This window comes from Equus quagga, chromosome 7 (assembly GCF_021613505.1).
Source record: "Equus quagga isolate Etosha38 chromosome 7, UCLA_HA_Equagga_1.0, whole genome shotgun sequence".
NCBI lineage: Eukaryota > Metazoa > Chordata > Mammalia > Perissodactyla > Equidae > Equus > Equus quagga.
The window spans coordinates 21956202-21976400 of NC_060273.1; the positions used below are offsets into that span (position 1 = coordinate 21956202).

The 20199-nt window shown below is 43.5% G+C and overlaps 1 protein-coding gene across 8 annotated transcripts in view; it reads left to right on the forward strand.

Annotated features, from left to right (window-relative positions):
- Window positions 1–20199, forward strand: part of SGF29 (SAGA complex associated factor 29) — a 38772-nt gene that overhangs the window by 6382 nt on the left and 12191 nt on the right. For 6 of the 8 annotated variants that reach the window (XM_046665344.1, XM_046665347.1, XM_046665345.1 and 3 more), the window contains one exon: window positions 17844–17933. In XM_046665344.1, coding sequence (XP_046521300.1) covers window positions 17844–17933 — 90 coding nt within the window. Of the gene's footprint in view, window positions 1–5727; window positions 5749–16978; window positions 17013–17843; window positions 17934–20199 lie in introns of those variants that run through there. The other 2 variants (XM_046665350.1, XM_046665349.1) reach the window with 2 other exon arrangements.

Here is a 20199-nt window from a genome sequence, read left to right on the forward strand (position 1 = left end):
GCAACACTGGAGAATCTCAAAAACACGTTAAGGGAAAGAATGTAAACATTAAAGAATGTGGATGGCATGATTACATTTCTGTGGAGTTCTAGAACGGGCATAACTAATCTACAGTGGAAAATACCAGAACAGTAGTTCTCTCTGTGGGTAGAAATAGAGGGTGTGGCCTTCTGCGTCAGTGGAAGGAAGAGAGTGTTGGGACCCAAAAGAGTTTAGAGTCCTGGACCTTGCCTCAAAATTCATAAGAATGCCTGAAACTTTGCAGGAATTGCTTAATTCCTAACCTAATTCCGTGGTTTGAGAATAGTGCTGAGATCAGCTGGGACCCTTGGACTCTGCTGACGGGCAGCTTGGGCTGGAAGCTGTTTTCCCCAAGCTGGGAGCTGCCTGGCCTTTGGGTCAGATATGGCTCCAGTCCCCAGTGCCTTGCTGCCACTTGCTTTGCACCAGCAGGCGTGGCGTTCTCAGAGTGGAGAGCCGCAGAAACCTTTGCCTCTGTTGGGGGTGTTTTCTGAGTAAATTCCGGTTCATGACTGGATCCAGAGATAGCAGTAGTTTGTTATGAAATCATAAAAGGAGGGAGTTCTCCTAGGCAGGGTGCTACCCAGGAGGCAAAGCTCAAACAGGAGAGCCCCCTTAAATGGCGTGGTCTTGAGACAGTCCAGCATCTCAGGGTGCTCCCCTGGCTTGGGATGCATCAGTGTTTTCTTTTGCTTGTGCTTTTGACTGCTTTGCTCAACTCACTGCAGTCCCTGTCTTCTTTCCTGGCAGTCCCCTGATCCCCATCTCAGCAGCTTGTATTCACTAAGTGTGCGCTGTGCCAGGAACTGCCTGGGACCGACCTTACGTAGCTGATCTGCGGGTGAGAGCTCTGGTTTTTATTGAGACTCAGAAAGGTTAAAGAACTCCCGCAGGGTGAGCACATGGCTTTCTGAGAACCTTACAGCTGTTCCGTCCCCATTCCCCTCCTTGGAACACTCTTAAAATACACGTGAGTTCATTTCCCTGATGGCTTTAGTGTAGGTGGCATACGTCACTTCTTTAAGTGACTTTATGCCTCTGTCGCCGCTGGGCATGCGGTCTGCCTCTTTCCCTGTTCACCAGAGTAGGTTCTGACAAATGGTTCCCAAAACCTTCCTATGTTTCAGGCTCTATTTTGGGTGCTAAGATACAAAGATGATTAAGACGTGTACTTAAGGGGCTAGAAGTCTGAGAAGTGGACTCCAACACAATGAGAAAGCAGTCTTAACAGAGCGCATACACTGTGATTGCAATTATACTGCATATACAGAAGGTGGCATCCGAAATGAAAATCATTTTAGATTGCTGAGATTTGCTTTAAGATGTTCTTTAATGTTGTACTATTTTTTCCACCTAAATTAGGAAATATTAGAAAAAGCGGGGTGGCTAGAGTGCTCTGGGGAGCCGCTGACTGCCTGGGTGGGTGCCCCAGAGAAGAGAGGGCGTTTGAGTAGTGAGACTGTGCTGCCGTTTGTTGGTTAGGTCCCGGCAGAAGGGTCATCAGAGTAGTGGAAACAGCTTGCTGGTCACTTTGAGAGTTGACCGCTGACAGGATCTGGAGATGGCAGGAGTGTGTTGTCAAATCATAAAATGAGGTTGTTCTAGGCAGGGCATTACCCAGCAGGCACAGTGATCCTCCAGAATCCTGTCAGTCATCTCAGCACTTCAAAATTATTTCACACTAGATAAAAATGAAGTGAGACAAAAGCTTTTTAAAAATCACAAGTCACCGTTTGTATGTGTGGGGATTCTGATAAGTGGTGTAGGGGCCGAGTGTCGGAGGCCTTCAACAGGTCTCTCTTCAAAAACGGGGCCCTCCTCTCCGGTTGCTGCCTGCTGGTGGCAGGAGGAGGCCCTCCCTGTTTGGTATTTGACCTACTCCTTCCCCTCCAGACCACGTGGGTCAGCTTTTTCACTTGGGTTTGCTGAAAGTCTCAACCTCCATCTCGTGTGTGTGTGTCTGTCTGTCTCTGCATCTGCCATTCGCAAAAGTTTTTATGAGATACATAACTTTTTTTCTTGTATAATCATGGGATGTCTCTGGAGAAATACCCAAGAAACAATAGTGGCTGCTTCTGGGGGTGGGAGATTTCGTTGTACTTCTTTTTTCTTTAAAGATTTTATTTTTCCTTTTTCTCCCCAAAGCTTCCTGGTACATAGTTGTATATATTTTTAGTTGTGGGTCCTTCTAGTTGTGGCATGTGGGATGCCGCCTCAGCATGGCTTGATGAGTGGTGCCATGTCTGTGCCCAGGATCCGAACCAGCGAAACCCTGGGCCATTGAAGTGGAGCTCGAGAACTTAACCACTCGGCCACGGGGCCAGCCCCTCATTGTACTTCTTGAGTCATTTGAATTCTTTTACTGTATGCATATATTATCTACTCAAAGTTAGGTTTTTTTCTCCTCAATAGAAACAGGCTTTGTGTCTAACCATAATGAGACAGAGATGGGGTGATGTTGTGGAATGTGATGGGGGCCTAAGCTAAAACAGTAACAGGTGTGGTGGAAAAGAGGGGGGCGGATTTGAGAGAAATTTCTGAGGCAAAATCAATGGAATCTGACATGAAGGTTGATCCAGGAGGTGGGGGATTGGAGATGAGCAAAAAGGAGGAATTGATGACTATAGGATTTCCAGCTTGGGAAGCTGGCTGGACAGTGACAGACTCCATTAACCAACATCTGGAAGGCAGAGCCTTGCAGGACAGAAAATGTGAGGTGTCTCAGGGGCATCTTGTTTGAGTTATTCAAGTGGCAGCTAGAAGTCTGAGTTGGGAGTCTTGGAGAGAGGTCAGGGCTGATACCGATTTGGAAGTTTCAGAATATGGGGCCTTGCAGCCAATGAGAAGATGATCCTGAGGTGATCTTCCACTGGGGTGGAGGAGGAGGGCAGCAGAAAGACCATGCGAGGTGGTTAGAGAAATAGGGGAGATTGGAGGCCTGAAGCAGAGCCTTGAGAAGCAGCGTGTGGTCAGGTGTTCAGTACAGCAGAAAGGTCCAGGAGCTCACTGGGGACTCGGGGAGAGCCAGACTTCAGTGGGTTGAGGAGTGGATGGGAGTAGAAGTGAGGATGGTGAGTACTGTGTGCCAGCTCTGTGCTAGGTGCAGAGGATAAAGTGATGCCCACCCTCAAGAGATTGGACAAGCTAGGGGAGGAGACAAATGCAAAGAGAATTTGGATGTGATTGGTAGGCACAGTGGTAGAGAGATGCACAGGGTACAATGGGAACACAGAGAAAGGTAACTTAACTCGCCTAGGAGACTGGGGGTTTCTGTCTGTGATTAGTGGAGGAGCTGACTTGGTAGTAAGCCAGGTCTTAGAGAATAATCAGGCAGAGGATTGGGGGTGATCTGGTTACAGGGAGGACATCCCAGATAGAGGGAACAACATAAACATAGAGCATGGGGATAAGAAATTACCTGGTGTTTGGTCAAAAGTGGAACATTTCAGTATTGCTGGAACACAAAATGTGAGGCAGACAGTAATGAGTCAGGAGGAGGTGGAGATGGAAGCCTCTCTATGGAGTCCTGTGTCCTGTGTCAAGGGCTTGGCTTATCCTGGAGGCAGGGGGTTGAAAGCTTTGGTCGGGGAATATGACCACACTAGTCTTGTAGATGGATGGTTCTGGGGCTGTGTAGAGGGTGGATGTGATGGAGATGCGAATGCAGGAAGGAAGACCGGTTAGGACCACTGCTGCATAGGCTACAGGGAGACCAACCTAATATGGCCTGAAACAATGAGTGAAGGATAAAAAGCAGACAGATTGGGGCTGGTCTGGTGGCGCAGCAGTTAAGTTTGCATCTCTGCTTCGGCAGCCTGGGGTTCACCGGTTCGTATCCCTGGTGCGGACACACACACTGCTTGTCAAGCTATGCTCTGGCAGGCGTCTCCCATAAAATAGAGGAAGATGGACATGGATGTTAGCTCAGGGCCAGTCTTCCTCAGCAAAAAAGAGGAGGATTGGCAGCAGATGTTAGCTCAGGCTAATCTTCCTCCAAAACAAAAAAAAGTGGGCAGATTTATTGGGGCAATAAACTGACAGGAGTGGTGATGATTGGACATGGGGATTGAGGGAGAAGGGGGATTTGAAAATAACTCAGTTTCCAGCATAGGTGGCTGAATGGGTTATGGTAACATCAACAGAGAAGGAGCAGGCTCCACATAGGAGTTTTGAGGGTGGGGTGGGTAGGGAGATGATGAGTTTGGTTTTGGACATGCTGATTTTCAACATTTTTATTGAGATACAATTCACATACCATACAGTTCACCCATTCAAAGTGTATAATTCATTGGGGTGGCTTTTTTTTAGTACATTCACAGAATTGTACAACCATTGCCATAATCTAATTTTAGAATATTTTCTGGAGCATTAATTTAAAAACTTTTTTTATTATAGAAAATTTCTGGCATACGGAAGTAGAGAGACTCGTGTAAGGAATGTCTGTTGGCAGTAGTGATTTGGGGTCTTCTCTGGTCAAGATGTCCAGCTGGCATGAGAATGTAAGATTCTGAATCTTGGGGAAGCCGTCTGGATAGATTCAGGAGTCAGTACCATGTGGTTCATTGTTGATAATGTGGTAGCTTGCAGGAGCCAAGGAAAAAGCCTACACTGGAAAAAGAAGTTTGGATTAGGTGATATGGGAAATTCAGAATGGAGCTAACTTCCGGGCTGGTGGTCAGGGCAGGAGAGAGGTGGTGTGTGAAGTAGAAAAAATGACCAAGTTCTTGCCAAGTGCCTGACACTACTTATCAGTGGGTTTATTGAAGAAAGGGGATTGCTGATGAAAGCAGAGATGGCTGTTCTTGCCTGAGGAGCTTCCACTCTGGTTGGACAAGAAAAGATCTACCTACATCAACTGGCTAGAAAGCCAGTTTATAAAGGTAGGTTGGAAAGTTGAGGTACATTCCAGGAAGAGTCAAACGAGAGAAAAATTGGCTTAGTTAGGCTTACTCAGGCAAGACCAGTCTTAAACTGGTCCTTGAAAAAAGTGTAACGTTTGTATCCTTGGCAAGGAGGAGAAGGGGCATGCCATTCAGCCTCTTTGAAGAGTGGGATGGCGTGGGACAGGACATCTGTGTTTGTATGTAGGTAAGACAGGCCAGAAGGAATGTAGCAAATGAGAGATGACACTGGATGTGTCTCAGGGCTAGGTCCCATCCCTCAGCCTCCTCTCCCTTGGACTTGGCGTGCTCCCACCCCTCAGCCAACACACTCATATTTCCTCCACCTGTAAACTCCTCCAGCCACTGTGTCTCCGCCTCAAGCCTCCCCCACCTCTCTCTGGTGTCACAGCCCTGCTAACAGGAGGTAGCATCTACATTTACTCCTCGCACCACACCCCTCCTGCATGGTGGCTTCTGTCTCCCACTGAAAGTGTTTTCCCTGAGGTCCTCAGTAACGTCCTGTCAGGTTCAGGAGACAGCTCTGAGCCCTTTTCTGTGGCATTTGGTATTGCTAATCATCCCCTCGTGTACACTGTCCTGCTTTGGTGGAGATGTAATCACACAGATCGGGGGTGGGAAGGCGGTGGCTGGAGAGACCTAGGAGTGCGTGGGATGGTGGCCAACCCCGAGCCCTGAGGAGTGCCAGCATTTGGAGGACAGGCAGGAGAGAGGCCAGCCCAGGAGACTGAGGAGGAGCGCAGGGGAGGTGGGGGCAAACCCCGCAGGAGGAAGGCCCTGAAGTCCGAGGAGGAGGCAGTGGGCACCTGTGTCAAGATGCTAACAGGTCAGGTCAGATAAAGCGGGAAAGGATCTAATGCCTTGATGTGTAGGGGGTTATTTCTTCCCTTGAGAGAATTTTCACTGGACTGATGAGGACATAAGCTAAATTGAAGTGGGTTGAAAAGTAAAATGGGGGCGAGGATGTAGAGGCATATGCTTGGACAAGAAGTTTTGCCGTGAAGAAGAACAGAGATGGGTGGGGAGCTGGAGGTGAGCGTGGCTTCAGAAGTTCCTCTTCTTTTTGAAGATGGGCTCTCCTGAAGTATGCTTGTTTGTTCCTAAAGCTTAGGGAAGGAGTATCAGATGGTCCAAGAGCACAGAGGAGGGGCTGGTCTTCAGTAAGTACATAGACAGTTTTTCCCTCTGCAGGGCAAGGCACAGCTGACAGGTGCTGCTCCTTTTCATAGTAGCTCCTCATTTTGATAATGGGAATCAAGTCTCTTGGCTTCTCTTCTGAGTAAAGTAGGAACCTCAGACATCAGGTAAGGGGCCCCAGACCCAGATCCAAGGGCAGGAGCAAAGGTAGCGAGGAGAGAGAAGGTTTGAAATGTCAGACAGAATCATCAGGGAAGGGTAACTGGATCGCCCGCAGCACAGTGGGAGTGCCTGCTGTCTGTGTTGTGATGGTGCAGGATAAAGTAAAATCCAGCTGCCCAGTTGTGGGACCGCCCCCAATTTTAACATGCACAGGTGTGGGCATGGAGAAGGCAGGTGGTTCTGACCGGGATTCCTGCTTTATTTAGCGGAGAGAACAACCCTTTTCCATACTAATTCATTCCTTCCCAGGACCTTTCCCTGAGCTCTCATCTTCGGTCCCCGCCTTCACCTTTGTAGCTCAGTGGGGCTCTTTCCGCCTCCCTCTTTTCTCACTCAGCAGACAATCCCTAGCGTCATCAGTTCCCAAGACTTTAGTAATGACCTGTCTGCTGATCATTCTCAAATTTATCCACTTCCAATCTCTAAACTCCAGATCCATTATTTTGTGTGGTTCTAGTTAATGCAACTAGACTTTTTTTTTTTAGATTGGCCCTGAGCTAACATCTGTTGCCAATCTTCCTCTTTTTTTTTCTCCCCAAAGCCCCAGCACATAGTTGTATATTCATAGTTGTATATTCTAGTTCTTCTGTGGGGTTGCTGCCACAGCATGGCCTGACCAGTGGTGTGTAGCTTGGTGCCCAGGATCCAAACTGGCAAACCCCCAGCTGCCAAAGCAGAGTGCGAACTTAACCACTCAGCAACGGGGCCCCTAGACTTTTTTTTTTTTAAGGGACACATTCTTCTCTATATTAAAATGCCTTCTATAAAGCTGTGGTATAAAAATAGTGATGCACATGTGAGAAAAAAACATCAATTTCACAAGCAATCAAAAAATAGATAAATTTGGCTTCATAAAATTAGAAACATGCTTCATAAGACACAATTCAAAAAAGATAACCCAATAAAATGGGAAAAAGGGCAGTTCTCCAAAGAAGATACACAAATGGCCCATAAACACATGAAAAGATGTTCATTATCATTAACCATCAGGGAAATGGGAATCAAAACTACTGGTTACCATTTCACACCTACTAGGATGGCTGTAATCAAAAAGATAGACAATAATACATGTTGGTGCAGATGCAGAGATATCGGAACCCTCATATATTGCTGATGGGAATGTAAAAATGGCACACCCACCTTGGAAACAGTTTGACAGTTCCTCAAAAGATTAAACATAAAGTGACCATGTGATCCAGTAATTCCCATCCTAGGTATATACCCAGAGGATGAAAATATGTCCACAAAGACTTGTACACGAGTATTCGTAGCAGCATTATTCATAATAGCCAAAAAGTGAACACAACCCAAATGTCCATCAGTTGATTAATTGATGTACAAAATGTGGTCTATCCAAACAATGGAATATTATTCGGCAATAAAAAGAAATGAAGTGCAGAATAGGCAACTCTATAGAGGTAGGAAGTAGATTAGTGTTTGCCCAGGGCTGGGGGTGATGGGGATTTACATGTATTTAAAATGTACAATTCAGTGGTTTTTCGTATATTTACAGTTGTGCAGCCATCCATACAATCCAATTTCAGAACATTTTCATCACCTGGCCAGAAGGGCCCCTACTCATTAACAGTCACTCTCCTTTCTCCCTCAACGTCCTCCCTGTCCCATTTCTGTGATTTGCCTGTTGCGGCTATTTGGTATAGATGGGATCATACAGTGTGGTCCGTTGTGTCTGGCTTCTTTCACTGAGCGTAATGTTTTCAAGGTTCATCCGTGTTGTAGCATGTATCAGTACTTCATATCTTTTTATTGTCGAGTAATATACTCCATTGTATAGATAATACCATACTTTATCCATTCGTACAATTTTTCCACATCCTTGCCAAAACTAATTATGCCTCTTTGATTATAGCCGTCCTAGTGAGTGTGAAATAACTCCTCATAGTTTTGATTTGCATTTTGTTGATGGCTAATGATATTGAGCATCTTTTCATGTGCTTATTGGCCACTTGTATAACTTCTTTAGAGAAGTGTCTATTTAGATCATTTTTGCCTGGGGGCCAGCCCCGTGGCCAAGTGGTTAAGTTCACACGCTCCGCTTTAGCGGTCCAGGGTTTCGCCGGTTCGGATCCTGGGTGCAGGCATGGCACTGCTCATCAAGCCATGCTGAGGTAGCATCCCATGTGCCACAACTAGAAGGACCTACATCTAAAAATATACAACTATGTACCAGGGGGCTTTGGGGAGGAAAAAAAAAATCTTTAGATCATTTTTGTGTATGGTTTGAGGTAGGGGTCCAAATTCATTCTTTTACATGGGGATATGCAATTGTCTTAGCACTATTTATCAAAAAAACCTGTTCTTTCTCCATGAAGTTGTCTTGGCACTCTTGTTGAAAATCAATTGTCTGTAGATGTAAGGGTTTATTTCTGGTCTCTCAGTTCTGCTCCGTTGATCTTTATGTTCATCCTTATGCCAGTGCCACACCGTCTTGATTACTGTACCTTTGTAGTACACTTTGTAATTGGGAAAACTGTTTTTCATTTAAGATTGTTTTCACTGTTCTGGATCCCTTGAATTTCCATATGAATTTTCAGATGAGCTTATTAATTTCTGCGAAGAAGCCAGCTGGGATTTTGCTAGGGATTGCATTGAAACTATAGATCAGTTTGAGGAGTATTGGTATCTTAACATTGTTAAGTCTTCTGATCCATGAACGTGAGATAACTTTCCATTTATTTAGGTCTCGTTAATTTTTTTAACAGTGTTTTGTAGTTTTCAGAGTGAAAATTTTGCACCTCTCTGGTTAAATTTATTCCTGAGTATTTTATTTTTTGATGCTATTGTAAATGGAATTGTTTTCTTAATTTCTTTTTTTTTAAGATTTTTTTATTTTTCCTTTTTCTTCCCAAAGTCCCCCCGGTACACAGTTGTGTATTTTTAGTTGTGGGTCCTTCTAGTTGTGGCATGTGGGATGCCACCTCAGCATGGCTTTATGAGCGGTGCCATGTCCGCACCCAAGATGCAAACCGGCAAAAGCTGGGACACTGAAGCGGAGCGCACAAACTTAACCACTCGGCCACGGGGCTGGTCCCTAATTTCATTTGTGGATTGTTGTTCACAGCTGTATAGAAATACAGTTGACTTTTTTTTTAAAGATTGGCACCTGAGCTAACAGCTGTTGCCAATCTTCTTTTTTTTCCCCTGCTTTTTCTCCCCAAATCCCCCTAGCACATAGTTGTGTATTTTTTTAATTGTGGGTCCTTCTAGCTGTGGCATGTGGGATGCTGCTTCAGCGTGGCCTGACGAGTGGTGCCATGTCCGCGCCCAGGATCTGAACCAGTGATACCCTGGGCAGCCAAAGCAGAGCGCGCGAACTTAACTGCTTGGCCACGGGGTCAGCCCCACAATTGACTTTTGTCTGTTGATCTTGTGTCCTGTGACCTTGCAATTAGTTGTAACCTTTTTATTAGTTCTAATAGTTGTTTAGTGAATTCTTCAGGATTTTCTGTATACAGGTCATGTCAACTGCAAATAGAGATAGTTTTCCTTCTTTCTCTCCAATTTGGCTTCTTTTATTTCATTTTCATTGCCGACTTGCCCTCACTGGAACCTCCAGAACACTGTTGACTTGTTCCTGACCTTAGGAAGGAAAGCTTTCAGTCTTTAACCAGTAAGTATGATGTTAGCTGTGGATTTTCATAGATACCCTTTATCAGGTTGAGGAAGCTCCTCCACTATTCCTAGGTTGTATATTACTTTTTTGATAAACAGAAGCATAGAATTTAAGAAAATATGAATATTTAAATACATGGAGTTCACAATTTATTAGTGGGGGAAGAGTTTATTCTGTTCAGTGTGAATCTGATCTGTATAGGTATAGAGATATGTATTAATTGAACAAGCTTTCTAAAAAGGCAGGGTATCATGGAAAATTTCAGCACCCTAAAAAGTTTCCTCTTGTTTTTTTTCCAATCTACCTTTATCTTTAGGCATATGTCCATTTTTACCTAGTTAAAATAACTAGGCAAGGATAACTCCTCCTTTTATTACCTTTTATTGTCATTTATTCTTTTTCTAATTACTTTTTGTTGTATTTTATTTTCATCAGTATACATTCATCTTACCTGAAGTCAGATATTTTTTAGTAGTCAATAATTCTCCCATTTACGGTAAGAAAGTAACTGTTTTTGTCGGTGTCGCAGTCCAATGTACACATCAGGATAGATGTGGAGAGGGCTGATGGCCACTCTGAGTTTATTATAACCAGTGTTTCAATATATACATAGCTTACAGCTGTTAAACGTACACAGGTGTTCTGGATGAAGTAATTAGCGAATGCCAAGAATTCTTAGTGATTTCTCAAGGAGCCGTCCCTCGGCCTCTGTTTGATATTATCATGTTTTTGCTGTGCTCGTATATTTTTATCTCGGAGCAGGCAAGGCCTCCTAGGCAACAGCTCCTCCTGCTCCCGATATCGATATTGTGTCTCCACCTGTGCCCCCGGACGACCGATGCCTGGCTTAGGTTGCCTCCTCCTGGAGGTCTTACCCGTCATTGGCTAACCGGCCTTCTCACCTCCGGGTCACAGTTTGTTGGCAAGCCTTTTCCAGTGATTATTAACCCTTCCTGCGTCAGGGGTGGCTACAGTTTTATCACTAGGAAATTGTCTTTTGAGTCCCCATTTTGCTGGTTAAAAAAAATGGGGACCAGGGGCCGGCCTGGTGGCGCAGTGGGTAAGTTCACATGCTCTGCTTTGGTGGCCTGCGGTTCGCTATTTTGGATCCTGGATGTGGACCTACACACCGCTTGTCAAGCCATGCTGTGGCAGGCATCCCACATATAAAGTAGAGGAAGATGGGCACAGATGTTAGCTCAGGGCCAGTCTTCCTCAGCAAAAAGAGGAGGATTGGCAGTGGATGTTAGCTCAGGGTTAATTCTCAAGAAAAAAAAATGGAGACCAGAATGCTTGAATCATTGGTCAGGATAGTAGCAGCAGAGCTGGGGCCAGAGCATGCTGCTTTTTTTTTTTTTTTTTAATTGAGTTAATGATAGGTTACAATCTTGTGAAATTTCAGTTGTACATTAATGTTTGTCAGTCGTGTTGTAGGTGCACCACTTCACCCTTTGTGCCCACCCCACACCCCACCTTTCCCCTGGTATCCACTAAACTGTTCTTAGTCCATAATTTTAAATTCCTCACATGAGTGGAGTCATACACAGATTATCTTTCTCTCACTGGCTTATTTCACTTAACATAATTCTCTGAAGGTCCATCCATGTTATTGCAAATGGAATGATTTTGTTCTGTTTTGCAGCTGAGTAGTATTCCATTGTATATATGTACCACATCTTCTTTATCCATTCGTCTGTTGATGGGCACTTAGGTTTCTTCCACGTCTTGGCTATTGTAAACAGTGCTGCAATAAACATTGGGGTGCACAGGACTTTTGGAATTGCTGACTTCAGGCTCTTTGGATAAATACCCAGTAGTGGGATGGCTGGATCGTATGGTAGTTCTATTTTTAGTTTTTTGAGGACTCTCCATACTGTTTTCCATAGTGGCTGCACCAGTTTGCATTCCCACCAGCAGTATATGAGGGTTCCTTTTTCTCCACAACCTCTCCAACATTTGTTGCTGTTTTAGATATTTTTGTCATTCTAACGGGTGTAAGGTGATATCTTAGTGTAGTTTTGATTTGCATTTCCCTGATGATCAGCGATGATGAGCATCTTTTCATGTGCCTATTGGACATCAGTATATCTTCTTTGGAGAAATGTCTGTTCATGTCTCCAGCCCATTTTTTGATTGGGTTGTTTGATGTTTTGTGGTTGAGTTGCGAGAGTTCTTTATATATTATGGATATTAAGCCTTTGTCAGCTATATGACTTGCAAATATTTTTTCCCAGTTAGTGGGTTGTTTTTTTGTTTCAATCCTGTTTTCATTTGCCTTGAAGAAGCTCTTTAATCTGATGAAGTCCCATTTGTTTATTCTTTCTATTGTTTCCCTTCTCTGAGAAGGCATGGTATCCGAAAAGATCCTTTTAATACTGATGTCAAAGAGTGTACTGCCTACGTTTTCTTCCAGAAGCCTTATGGTTTCAGGTCTCACCTTTAGGTCTTTCATCCATTTTGAGTTTATTTTGGTGAATGGTGAAAAAGAATGGTCAATTTTCATTCTTTTACATATGGCTTTCCAGTTTTCCCAGCACCATTTGTTGAAAGGACTTTCTTTTCTCCATTGTATGCCCTCAGCTCCTTTGTCGAAGATTAGCTGTCCATAGATGTGTGGTTTTATTTCTGGGCTTTCAATTCTGTTCCATTGATCTGTGCACCTGTTTTTGTACCAGTACCATGCTGTTTTGATTACTGTAGCTTTGTAGTATGTTTTGAAGTCAGGGATTGTGATGCCTCCAGCTATGTTCTTTTTTCTCAGGATTGCTTTAGCAATTCGGGGTCTTTTGTTGCCCCATATGAATTTTAGGATTCTTTGTTCTAATTCTGTAAAGAATGTCATTGGGATTCTGATTGGGATGGGGTTGAATCTGTAGATTGCTTTAGGTAGAATGGACATTTTAACTATGTTTATTCTTCCAATCCATGTACATGGAATGTCTTTCCATCTCCTTATGTCGTCATCCAATTCTCTCAGCAAGGCCTTGTAATTTTCATTATATAGGTCCTTCACTTCCTTGGTTAAATTTACCCCAAGGTATTTTATTCTTTTTGTTGCGATTGTGAATGGTATTGTGTTCTTGAGTTCTTTTTCTGTTAGTTCATTATTGGAGTATAGAAATGCTACTGATTTATGCAAATTGATTTTATACCCTGCAACTTTGCTGTAGTTGTTGATTACTTCTAAAAGTTTTCCAATGGATTCTTTGGGGTTTTCTATATATAAGATCATGCTGTCTGCAAACAGCGAGAGTTTCACTTCTTCCCTCCCTATTTGGATTCCTTTTATTCCTTTTTCTTGCCTGATTGCTCTGGCCAGGACCTCCAGTACTATGTTGAATAAGAGTGGTTATAGAGGGCTTCCTTGTCTTGTTCCTGTTCTCAGGGGGATGGCGCTCAGTTTTTGCCCATTGAGTATGATGTTGCTATGGGTCTGTCATATATGGCCTTTATGATGTTGAGGTAGTTTCCTTCTATGCCCATTTTGTTCAGAGTTTTTATCATAAATGGCTGTTGGAGCTTATCAAATGCTTTCTCTGCATCTATTGAGATGATCATGTGGTTTTTATTCCTCAGTTTGTTGATGTGGTGTATCACGTTGATTGATTTGCAGATGTTGAACCATCCCTGTGTCCCTGGTGTGAATCCCACCTGATCATGATGTATGATCCTTTTGATGAATTGCTGAATTCTGGTTGCCAAAATTTTGTTGAGAATTTTTACATCTATGTTCATCAGTGATATTGGCCTTTAGTTCTCTTTTTTCGTGCTGTCCTTGTCTGGTTTTGGTATCAGCGTGATGTTGGCCTCATAGAATGTGTTAGGAAGTGTTCCATCTTCCCTAATTTTTTGGAATAGCTTGAAAAGGATAGGTCTTAAATCCTCTCTGAAAGTTTGGTAGAATTCCCCAGGAAAGCCATCTGGTCCTGGGGTTTTATTCTTTGGGATGCTTTTGATTGCTGTTTCAATCTCTTTCCTTGTGATTGGTCTGTTCAAATTGTCTGCCTCTTCTTGAGTGAGCTTTGGGAGATTGTAGCAGTCCAAGAATTTATCCATTTCCTCTAGATTATCCATTCTGTTGGCATATAGTTTTTTGTAGTATTCTCTCATAATGCCTTGTATTTCTGCAGAGTCTGTTGTTATTTCTCCTCTTTCATTTCTGATTTTGTTTATTTGAGCTTTCTCCCTTTATTTCTTTGTAAGTCTGGCTAGAGGTTTGTCAATTTTATTTATTTTCTCAAAAAAACCAGCTCTTTGTTTCATTGATCCTTTCAACTGCCTTTTTTGTTTCAATAGTATTTATTTCTGCTCTGATTTTTATTATTTCTCTCCTTCTGCTGGCTTTGGGCTTTATTTGTTCTTTTTTCTCTAGTTCAGTTAGGTGTACTTTAAGGTTGCTTATTTGGGATTTTTCTTGTTTGTTAAGATGTGCCTGTATTGCAATGAACTTTCCTCTTAATACAGCTTTTGCTGTATCCCATATGAGTTGGTATGGCATGCTATCATTTTCATTTGTTTCCAGGTATTTTTTGATCTCTTCTTTAATTTCTTCAATGATCCATTTCTTGTTCAGTAGTGTGTTGTTTAGTCTCCACATCTTTGTGCCTTTCTCAGCTTTTTTCTTGTAATTAATTTCTAGCCTTATGGCACTATGATGGGAGAAGATGCTTGTTATTATTTCAATTTTTTCAAATTTGTAGAGGCTTGCCTTGTTTCCCAACATATGGTCTATCCTTGAGAATGTTCCATGTGCACTTGAGAAGAATGTGTATTCAGCTCTTTTAGGGTGAAGTGATCTATATGTGTCTTTTAAGTCCATTTGTTTTAGTTTTTCATTTAGCTCCACTATTTCCTTGTTGATTTTCTGTCTAGATGATCTGTCCATTGATGTGAGTGGGGTGTTGAGGTCCCCTACTATTATTGTGTTGTTTTTAACATCTTCCTTTAGATCTGTTAATAGTTGCTTTATGAATCTTGGTGCTCCTGTGTTGGGTGCATAGATATTTATAAGCGTTATTTCTTCTTGATGAAGTGTCCCTTTGATCATTATATATTGTCCCTCTGTCTCTCTCATTACTTGTCTTATTTTGAAATCCACTTGGTCTGATATAAGAATTGCAACACCTGCCTTTTTTTCCTTGCTATTAGCTTGAAGTATTGTCCTCCACCCCTTCACTCTGAGCCTGTGTTTGTCCTTGGGGCTGAGGTGTGTTTCCTGGAGGCAACAAATTGTTGGATCTTGTTCTTTAATCCATTTTGCCACTCTGTGTCTTTTTATTGGAGAGTTCAATCCGTTCACATTGAGAGTGATTATTGATGCATGTGGACTTAATGCTGTCAATCTGTTGCTCATTATCTTGTTTTCCTGTGTTTCTTTTCCTGTGTGCTTTAGCCTACCCATTTAATACTGCAATTTCTTATGCTGGGTTTCTTAGATTTTTCCTTATTTTTGATTTGTGACTCTGTTCTCTACTTTATTTTAGTGTCTACCTTGAAGTTTCTATTTAGAATCTCGTGTATAATATAGTCTGTTCTCTGGTGGTCTCTTACTTACTTGACCAATACTGATTTAGACCCTTTGCTCTTCCCCTCCTAAATAATTATTTTCATTTCTTATTCCAACTCATGTTATGAATATGTAGTTAGAGTGATAAGATCGTCCTTGCTTTGGTAGTTTCCTTACCTTGACCCTAATGCTATAGTTGAATATTTGCTATCCTGTTCTGGTTCTATCCATCGGTCTCCCTAGTCTGTGGATTGTGTCCCCTTTCTCCCTTTTTTCTCTTTTCAGGTGTGAGAGCCTTCTTGAGGATTTCTTGTAGTGGAGGGCTTTTAGTTACAAATTCCCTTAACTTTTGTTTGTCTGGAAAAGATTTAATTTCTCCCTCATATCTGAAGGAAATTCTTGCTGGATAGAGTATTCTTGGCTGAAGATTTTTATCTTTTAAAGCTTTGAATATGTCACTCCATTCTCTCCTAGCCCATAAGGTTTCTGTAGACAAATCCGCTGACAGTCTGATAGGGGCTCCTTTATAGGTTATTCTCTTCTTTTTTCTTACTTCCCTGAGTATTCTTTCCTTATCTTTCCTTTTTGCCAATTTTACTACTATGTGCCTTGCAGTAGGTCTTTTTACATTGACAAATCTAGGATATCTGAAACCTTCCTCTACACACATTTCTCCGTCAATCCCTAGATTTGGGAAGTTCTCTTCAGTAATTTCGTTAAGCACACTTTCTACTCCATTTTCCTTTTCCACGTTCTCGGGAATTCCTATGATTCTTATGTTCTTACTCCTCATTGAATCCACTATGTCTCGGAGATTTTCCTCATTTTTTTAAATTCTTAGTTCTCTTTCTTCCTCTGTCTGGAGCCATTCAGCCTGTCTATCTTCAGTTATGTTAATTTGCTCTTCTATGGTGTCTACACGGGCATTCAGGGAGTCCGTATTCTCTTTTGTCTGGGCCATTGTGTTTTTCATCTCTAGTAATTCTGTTTGATTCTTCTTTATGATTTCTATCTCTTTTGTGAAATAACTCCAGAACTCGGCTTGTTTCTCTATCTTTCTACGTCATTGAGTTTTTTGATTATAGCTGCTCTGAACTCATTATCACTTAGTTTACCTAATTCCAAGTCCTCAGGACTTAATTCTGTGTTTTTATTGTTTTCCTTCTGGTCTGGGGCTTTTATAAATTGCTGGATGGTAGAGGAGCGGTTTTTTCTCACGGTGGTAGAATTCAGTTGCAGTTACAGCCTGTCACCACTAGATGGGGGTCGAGAGCGGCGTGTTAGTTCTCCGCCTTGGGGCAAGATGGCTGCGCCCACTGGCTTTGCCGGGGGGGAGGGGCTGTTACACGCGCAGGTCTGGGTTCAGATCAGTTCTGTTCTCTGGTCTCCCGAGGCCCTGGGTTTATGGGGTCCCCGTGGACGGAAGCTTTCCCCCCCGTCAGCGGGTCTCCACTGAACCAGCGGCAGGAGTCCTGGACATCCCCCGGTCGTGTGGCCCCTCCCCTGCTCCTTCCCAACCCGCACCGCAGCGATCACAGACTCTAGGGGAGGGAGCAACGTTCTCTCCTACCGTTCCAGCGCCTCCGAGGCCGTAAGTAGGGTTTATGATCTCCGCCTTCTTGGTATTGTAGGTCTCTAACATATTGGCATTACATTTAGTCTCTGAAATTCAGTTTTTCCAATCCTTTGTTGTATTTTGGAGGGGAGAGAATCCCGGGTCAGCTCACCCCGCCATTTTGCTCTGCCCCTTCTCCTAGGGCATGCTGCTTTTGAAAGGTACTGCATAAGTACTCCTTGACTTGGTTGAACACATTAAATACAGACATCCTTGGATTGGGGTAGAATTCCAGGACAACTTGCCACTGCGTTGGTTTTTCTAGGGCCGCTGTAACAAATTACCACCAACTGGGCAGCTTAAAACAACAGAAATATATTCTCTCTCAGTTCTGGAGACTGGATTCCAAAACCGAGGGGTCGACTTGGTTCCAAACCCAAGGAGGGGTTCCTTCTTGGGTGCTCAGAAGGAAAAAATGTTGCATGCCTCTCCTAGCCTCCAGCGGTTGCTTCCAACCCTTGGCATTCCTTGGCTTGCAGCTGCGTAACTCTGATTCTGCCTCTGTCACATGGCTGACCTCCCTCTGTGTGTGTCCGTCTCTCCACCTGGTGTTCTCTGTGTGTCTGTCTCTGTGTCTCTTCTCCTTTTCTCATAAGGAGCCCAGTCATATTGGATTAAGGGCCCACCCTACCCTAGTATGACCTCATCTTAACGTACATCTTTGTTACATCTGCAAAGACCCTCTTTTCAAATAAGGGCACATTCACAGGTACCAGGGGTTGGAACTTCAACGTATCTTTCTGGAGGGTACGATTTAACCTGCCAGAGTCACTAATGAAGTTCTCTTCTCTTCCTCCTCCACCCCAGGTGCCCCCATATGCCATGGCCCTTGTGTCTGCTGATTCCCGAATTGCAGAACTTCTCACAGAGCTCCATCAGCTGATCAAGCAAACCCAGGTAAAAAGCCACAGCCCTGGGGCTGGCCCTGTGGCCAAGTGTCTGGGTTCGCACCCTCTGCTTCCACAGCCCAGGGTTTCACCGGTCCAGATCCTGGGCACAGACATGGCACTGCTCATTAAGCCATGCTGAGGCGGCATCCCATATAGCACAACCAGAAGGACCTACAGCTGGAATATACAACTATGTACTGAGGGACTTTGGGGAGAAGGAACAAAAAAAAAAGCCACAGCCCTGCTCTCCTAGAGGGGAACATGGGCTGTGACCCGGAAGTGCAGAGGGGGTGGGGTGGGGGTGTTGTGTTCAGAGAGGTTAGACGTGCAGGAACCAAGATGATGTAATCTGAACTACCATTCCTGTTTGATTTTCTGTCCTGTGTAGGATTTCATGATTCTTTTTGTTTAATAACTATATTGAGGCATAATTCACATACCCACAATTCACCCATTTAAAACGTACAATTCAATGGTTTTTAGTATATTCGAAGAGTTATGCAACCATCACCATCATCAGTTTTGGAACATTTTCATCACCTCACAAAAATGCCTGGTATGCCATATCAGTCACTCCCCTTCTCCTCCCCTCCTCGGCCCAGATAAACAAAGATGCTCTTATCAGGCGAGCTATTCCAAGGGTTTAGAGCTTATCTCCCAGGAGCTGGTCAAGGGCCAAATCTTTTTTTGAAAGGTGCAGGGTTTGAAAACCCAAGCCTGCTGAGTTAATCTTTTATTGCACAGACCACGTCCCTGGCCCTCGACCTGGGCCCTCTTACAGCAAAACAATCATATTTGTCTGATTATCTACATTTAGTGTAGCATTTATATAACAGATACAGCAAGTGGATCAGTATGAAGATGCTTAACGTTTGGAGGAGCCAGTGTGGGGTAGGGGTGGATCTTCATATTTTTATACTCATTTGGTTCCTCCCTTCATCTTCTTCTATTTGTACTCTCTGGTAAATTTGTGGAGAATTGTTTAGCATAGAAATTAGTTGATGGTTAGCTAAATGCAGTTCTTCCTCAGGCTGGTCATTTTCCATCAGTATTACATTCTGAGAAGGCTTTGACTCAATCTCCTAATACATTTGGTCATCAATATCAGTATTATCATAGACTTATTTATATAAAGTAGTTGAATCTTACCAACAATGCCAGTGTTTTACACCTATGTGAAGTATAGTCATGGTAAAATTCAGTTTCATTACAAAACAAACCAGTAAGAATTATAGAGCTCTTTGTTATGCCTTCCCAACAGAATTGGCCCTAGCCACTTACCAGATGTTGTTATGGAGAGGCTTTGTTACATTGGCCATGATTCAGTTGTTTCTGGGTTCCAAGTCAGCTGGGGACACAGCCAGTCACCCTGTCTCAGCTCGCAGGCTTGTACTGAGATTGGTTTCCGTCATGTGCTGTTGTATAGCAGGACCTACCTCCCGCCTACAGGGTGAACACAGGTGGTATTCAGAGTAAAAGTCCTTTCTCTGCTAACTGTACTTCAGGATATGTCTTATTTTGGTCTATTCCTGGGTCAAGGGTGGTCATGGTGCATCAGTGTAAATTACAGGTGCCCCTAGAGGGCTTCCATAGGTTTGGAGGTCCATGAGATTCCCATAGGTGTGCCCCTTGGGGCTCAGCAACTAGGATGGAGGGCCATTGCCCCGTGGCTACTTCAGCCTCCGTCTGTATTAAAATAGTCAAGAGGCTCTGGTGGGTCAGGGTGTAAGCTGTTTCCCGACAACAGATGGGTCCTAGAATTATCAGCGTTAATTTATTGCATTGGCCTGACCCACGCTGACTCTCTTGCCTTCCTCCTGCAAGATAGCTCACTTCAGTCTATTTATTCTAATTAACAAATCCTCCCCTGGAATGCTGCTTCTCATTAAAAGTGAATTCAGCTCGTCCCACGTACATACACCAGCACCCGTCTCCCCTAAAGCCCTTTTCTCTCTGTGGGACAGTGTTGCTTACTCCGCCACACGTATTGTTGCCGTTGTGCACTCATGGCCTGGGTACAGTTCGGATACATATTTTGTACCCTAGAGTGTTCGGTGAGTGGTGGTCACACCTAGATCTAATTTAGCCTGAGTATATCATATTGCCTCTCAAAACCTTCCTCATCTTAGGGTGGAGCTATTCCCCAGGGGAATTTGGACCCACTATGTGGTACCTACCGCTTTAATCCTATTGGAGACTCATTTTTTTTCTTATTCTAAGAAATAGCTTTTTGTTCACAAAAACAAAGGTGATACGTACTTCTGCATGATTCG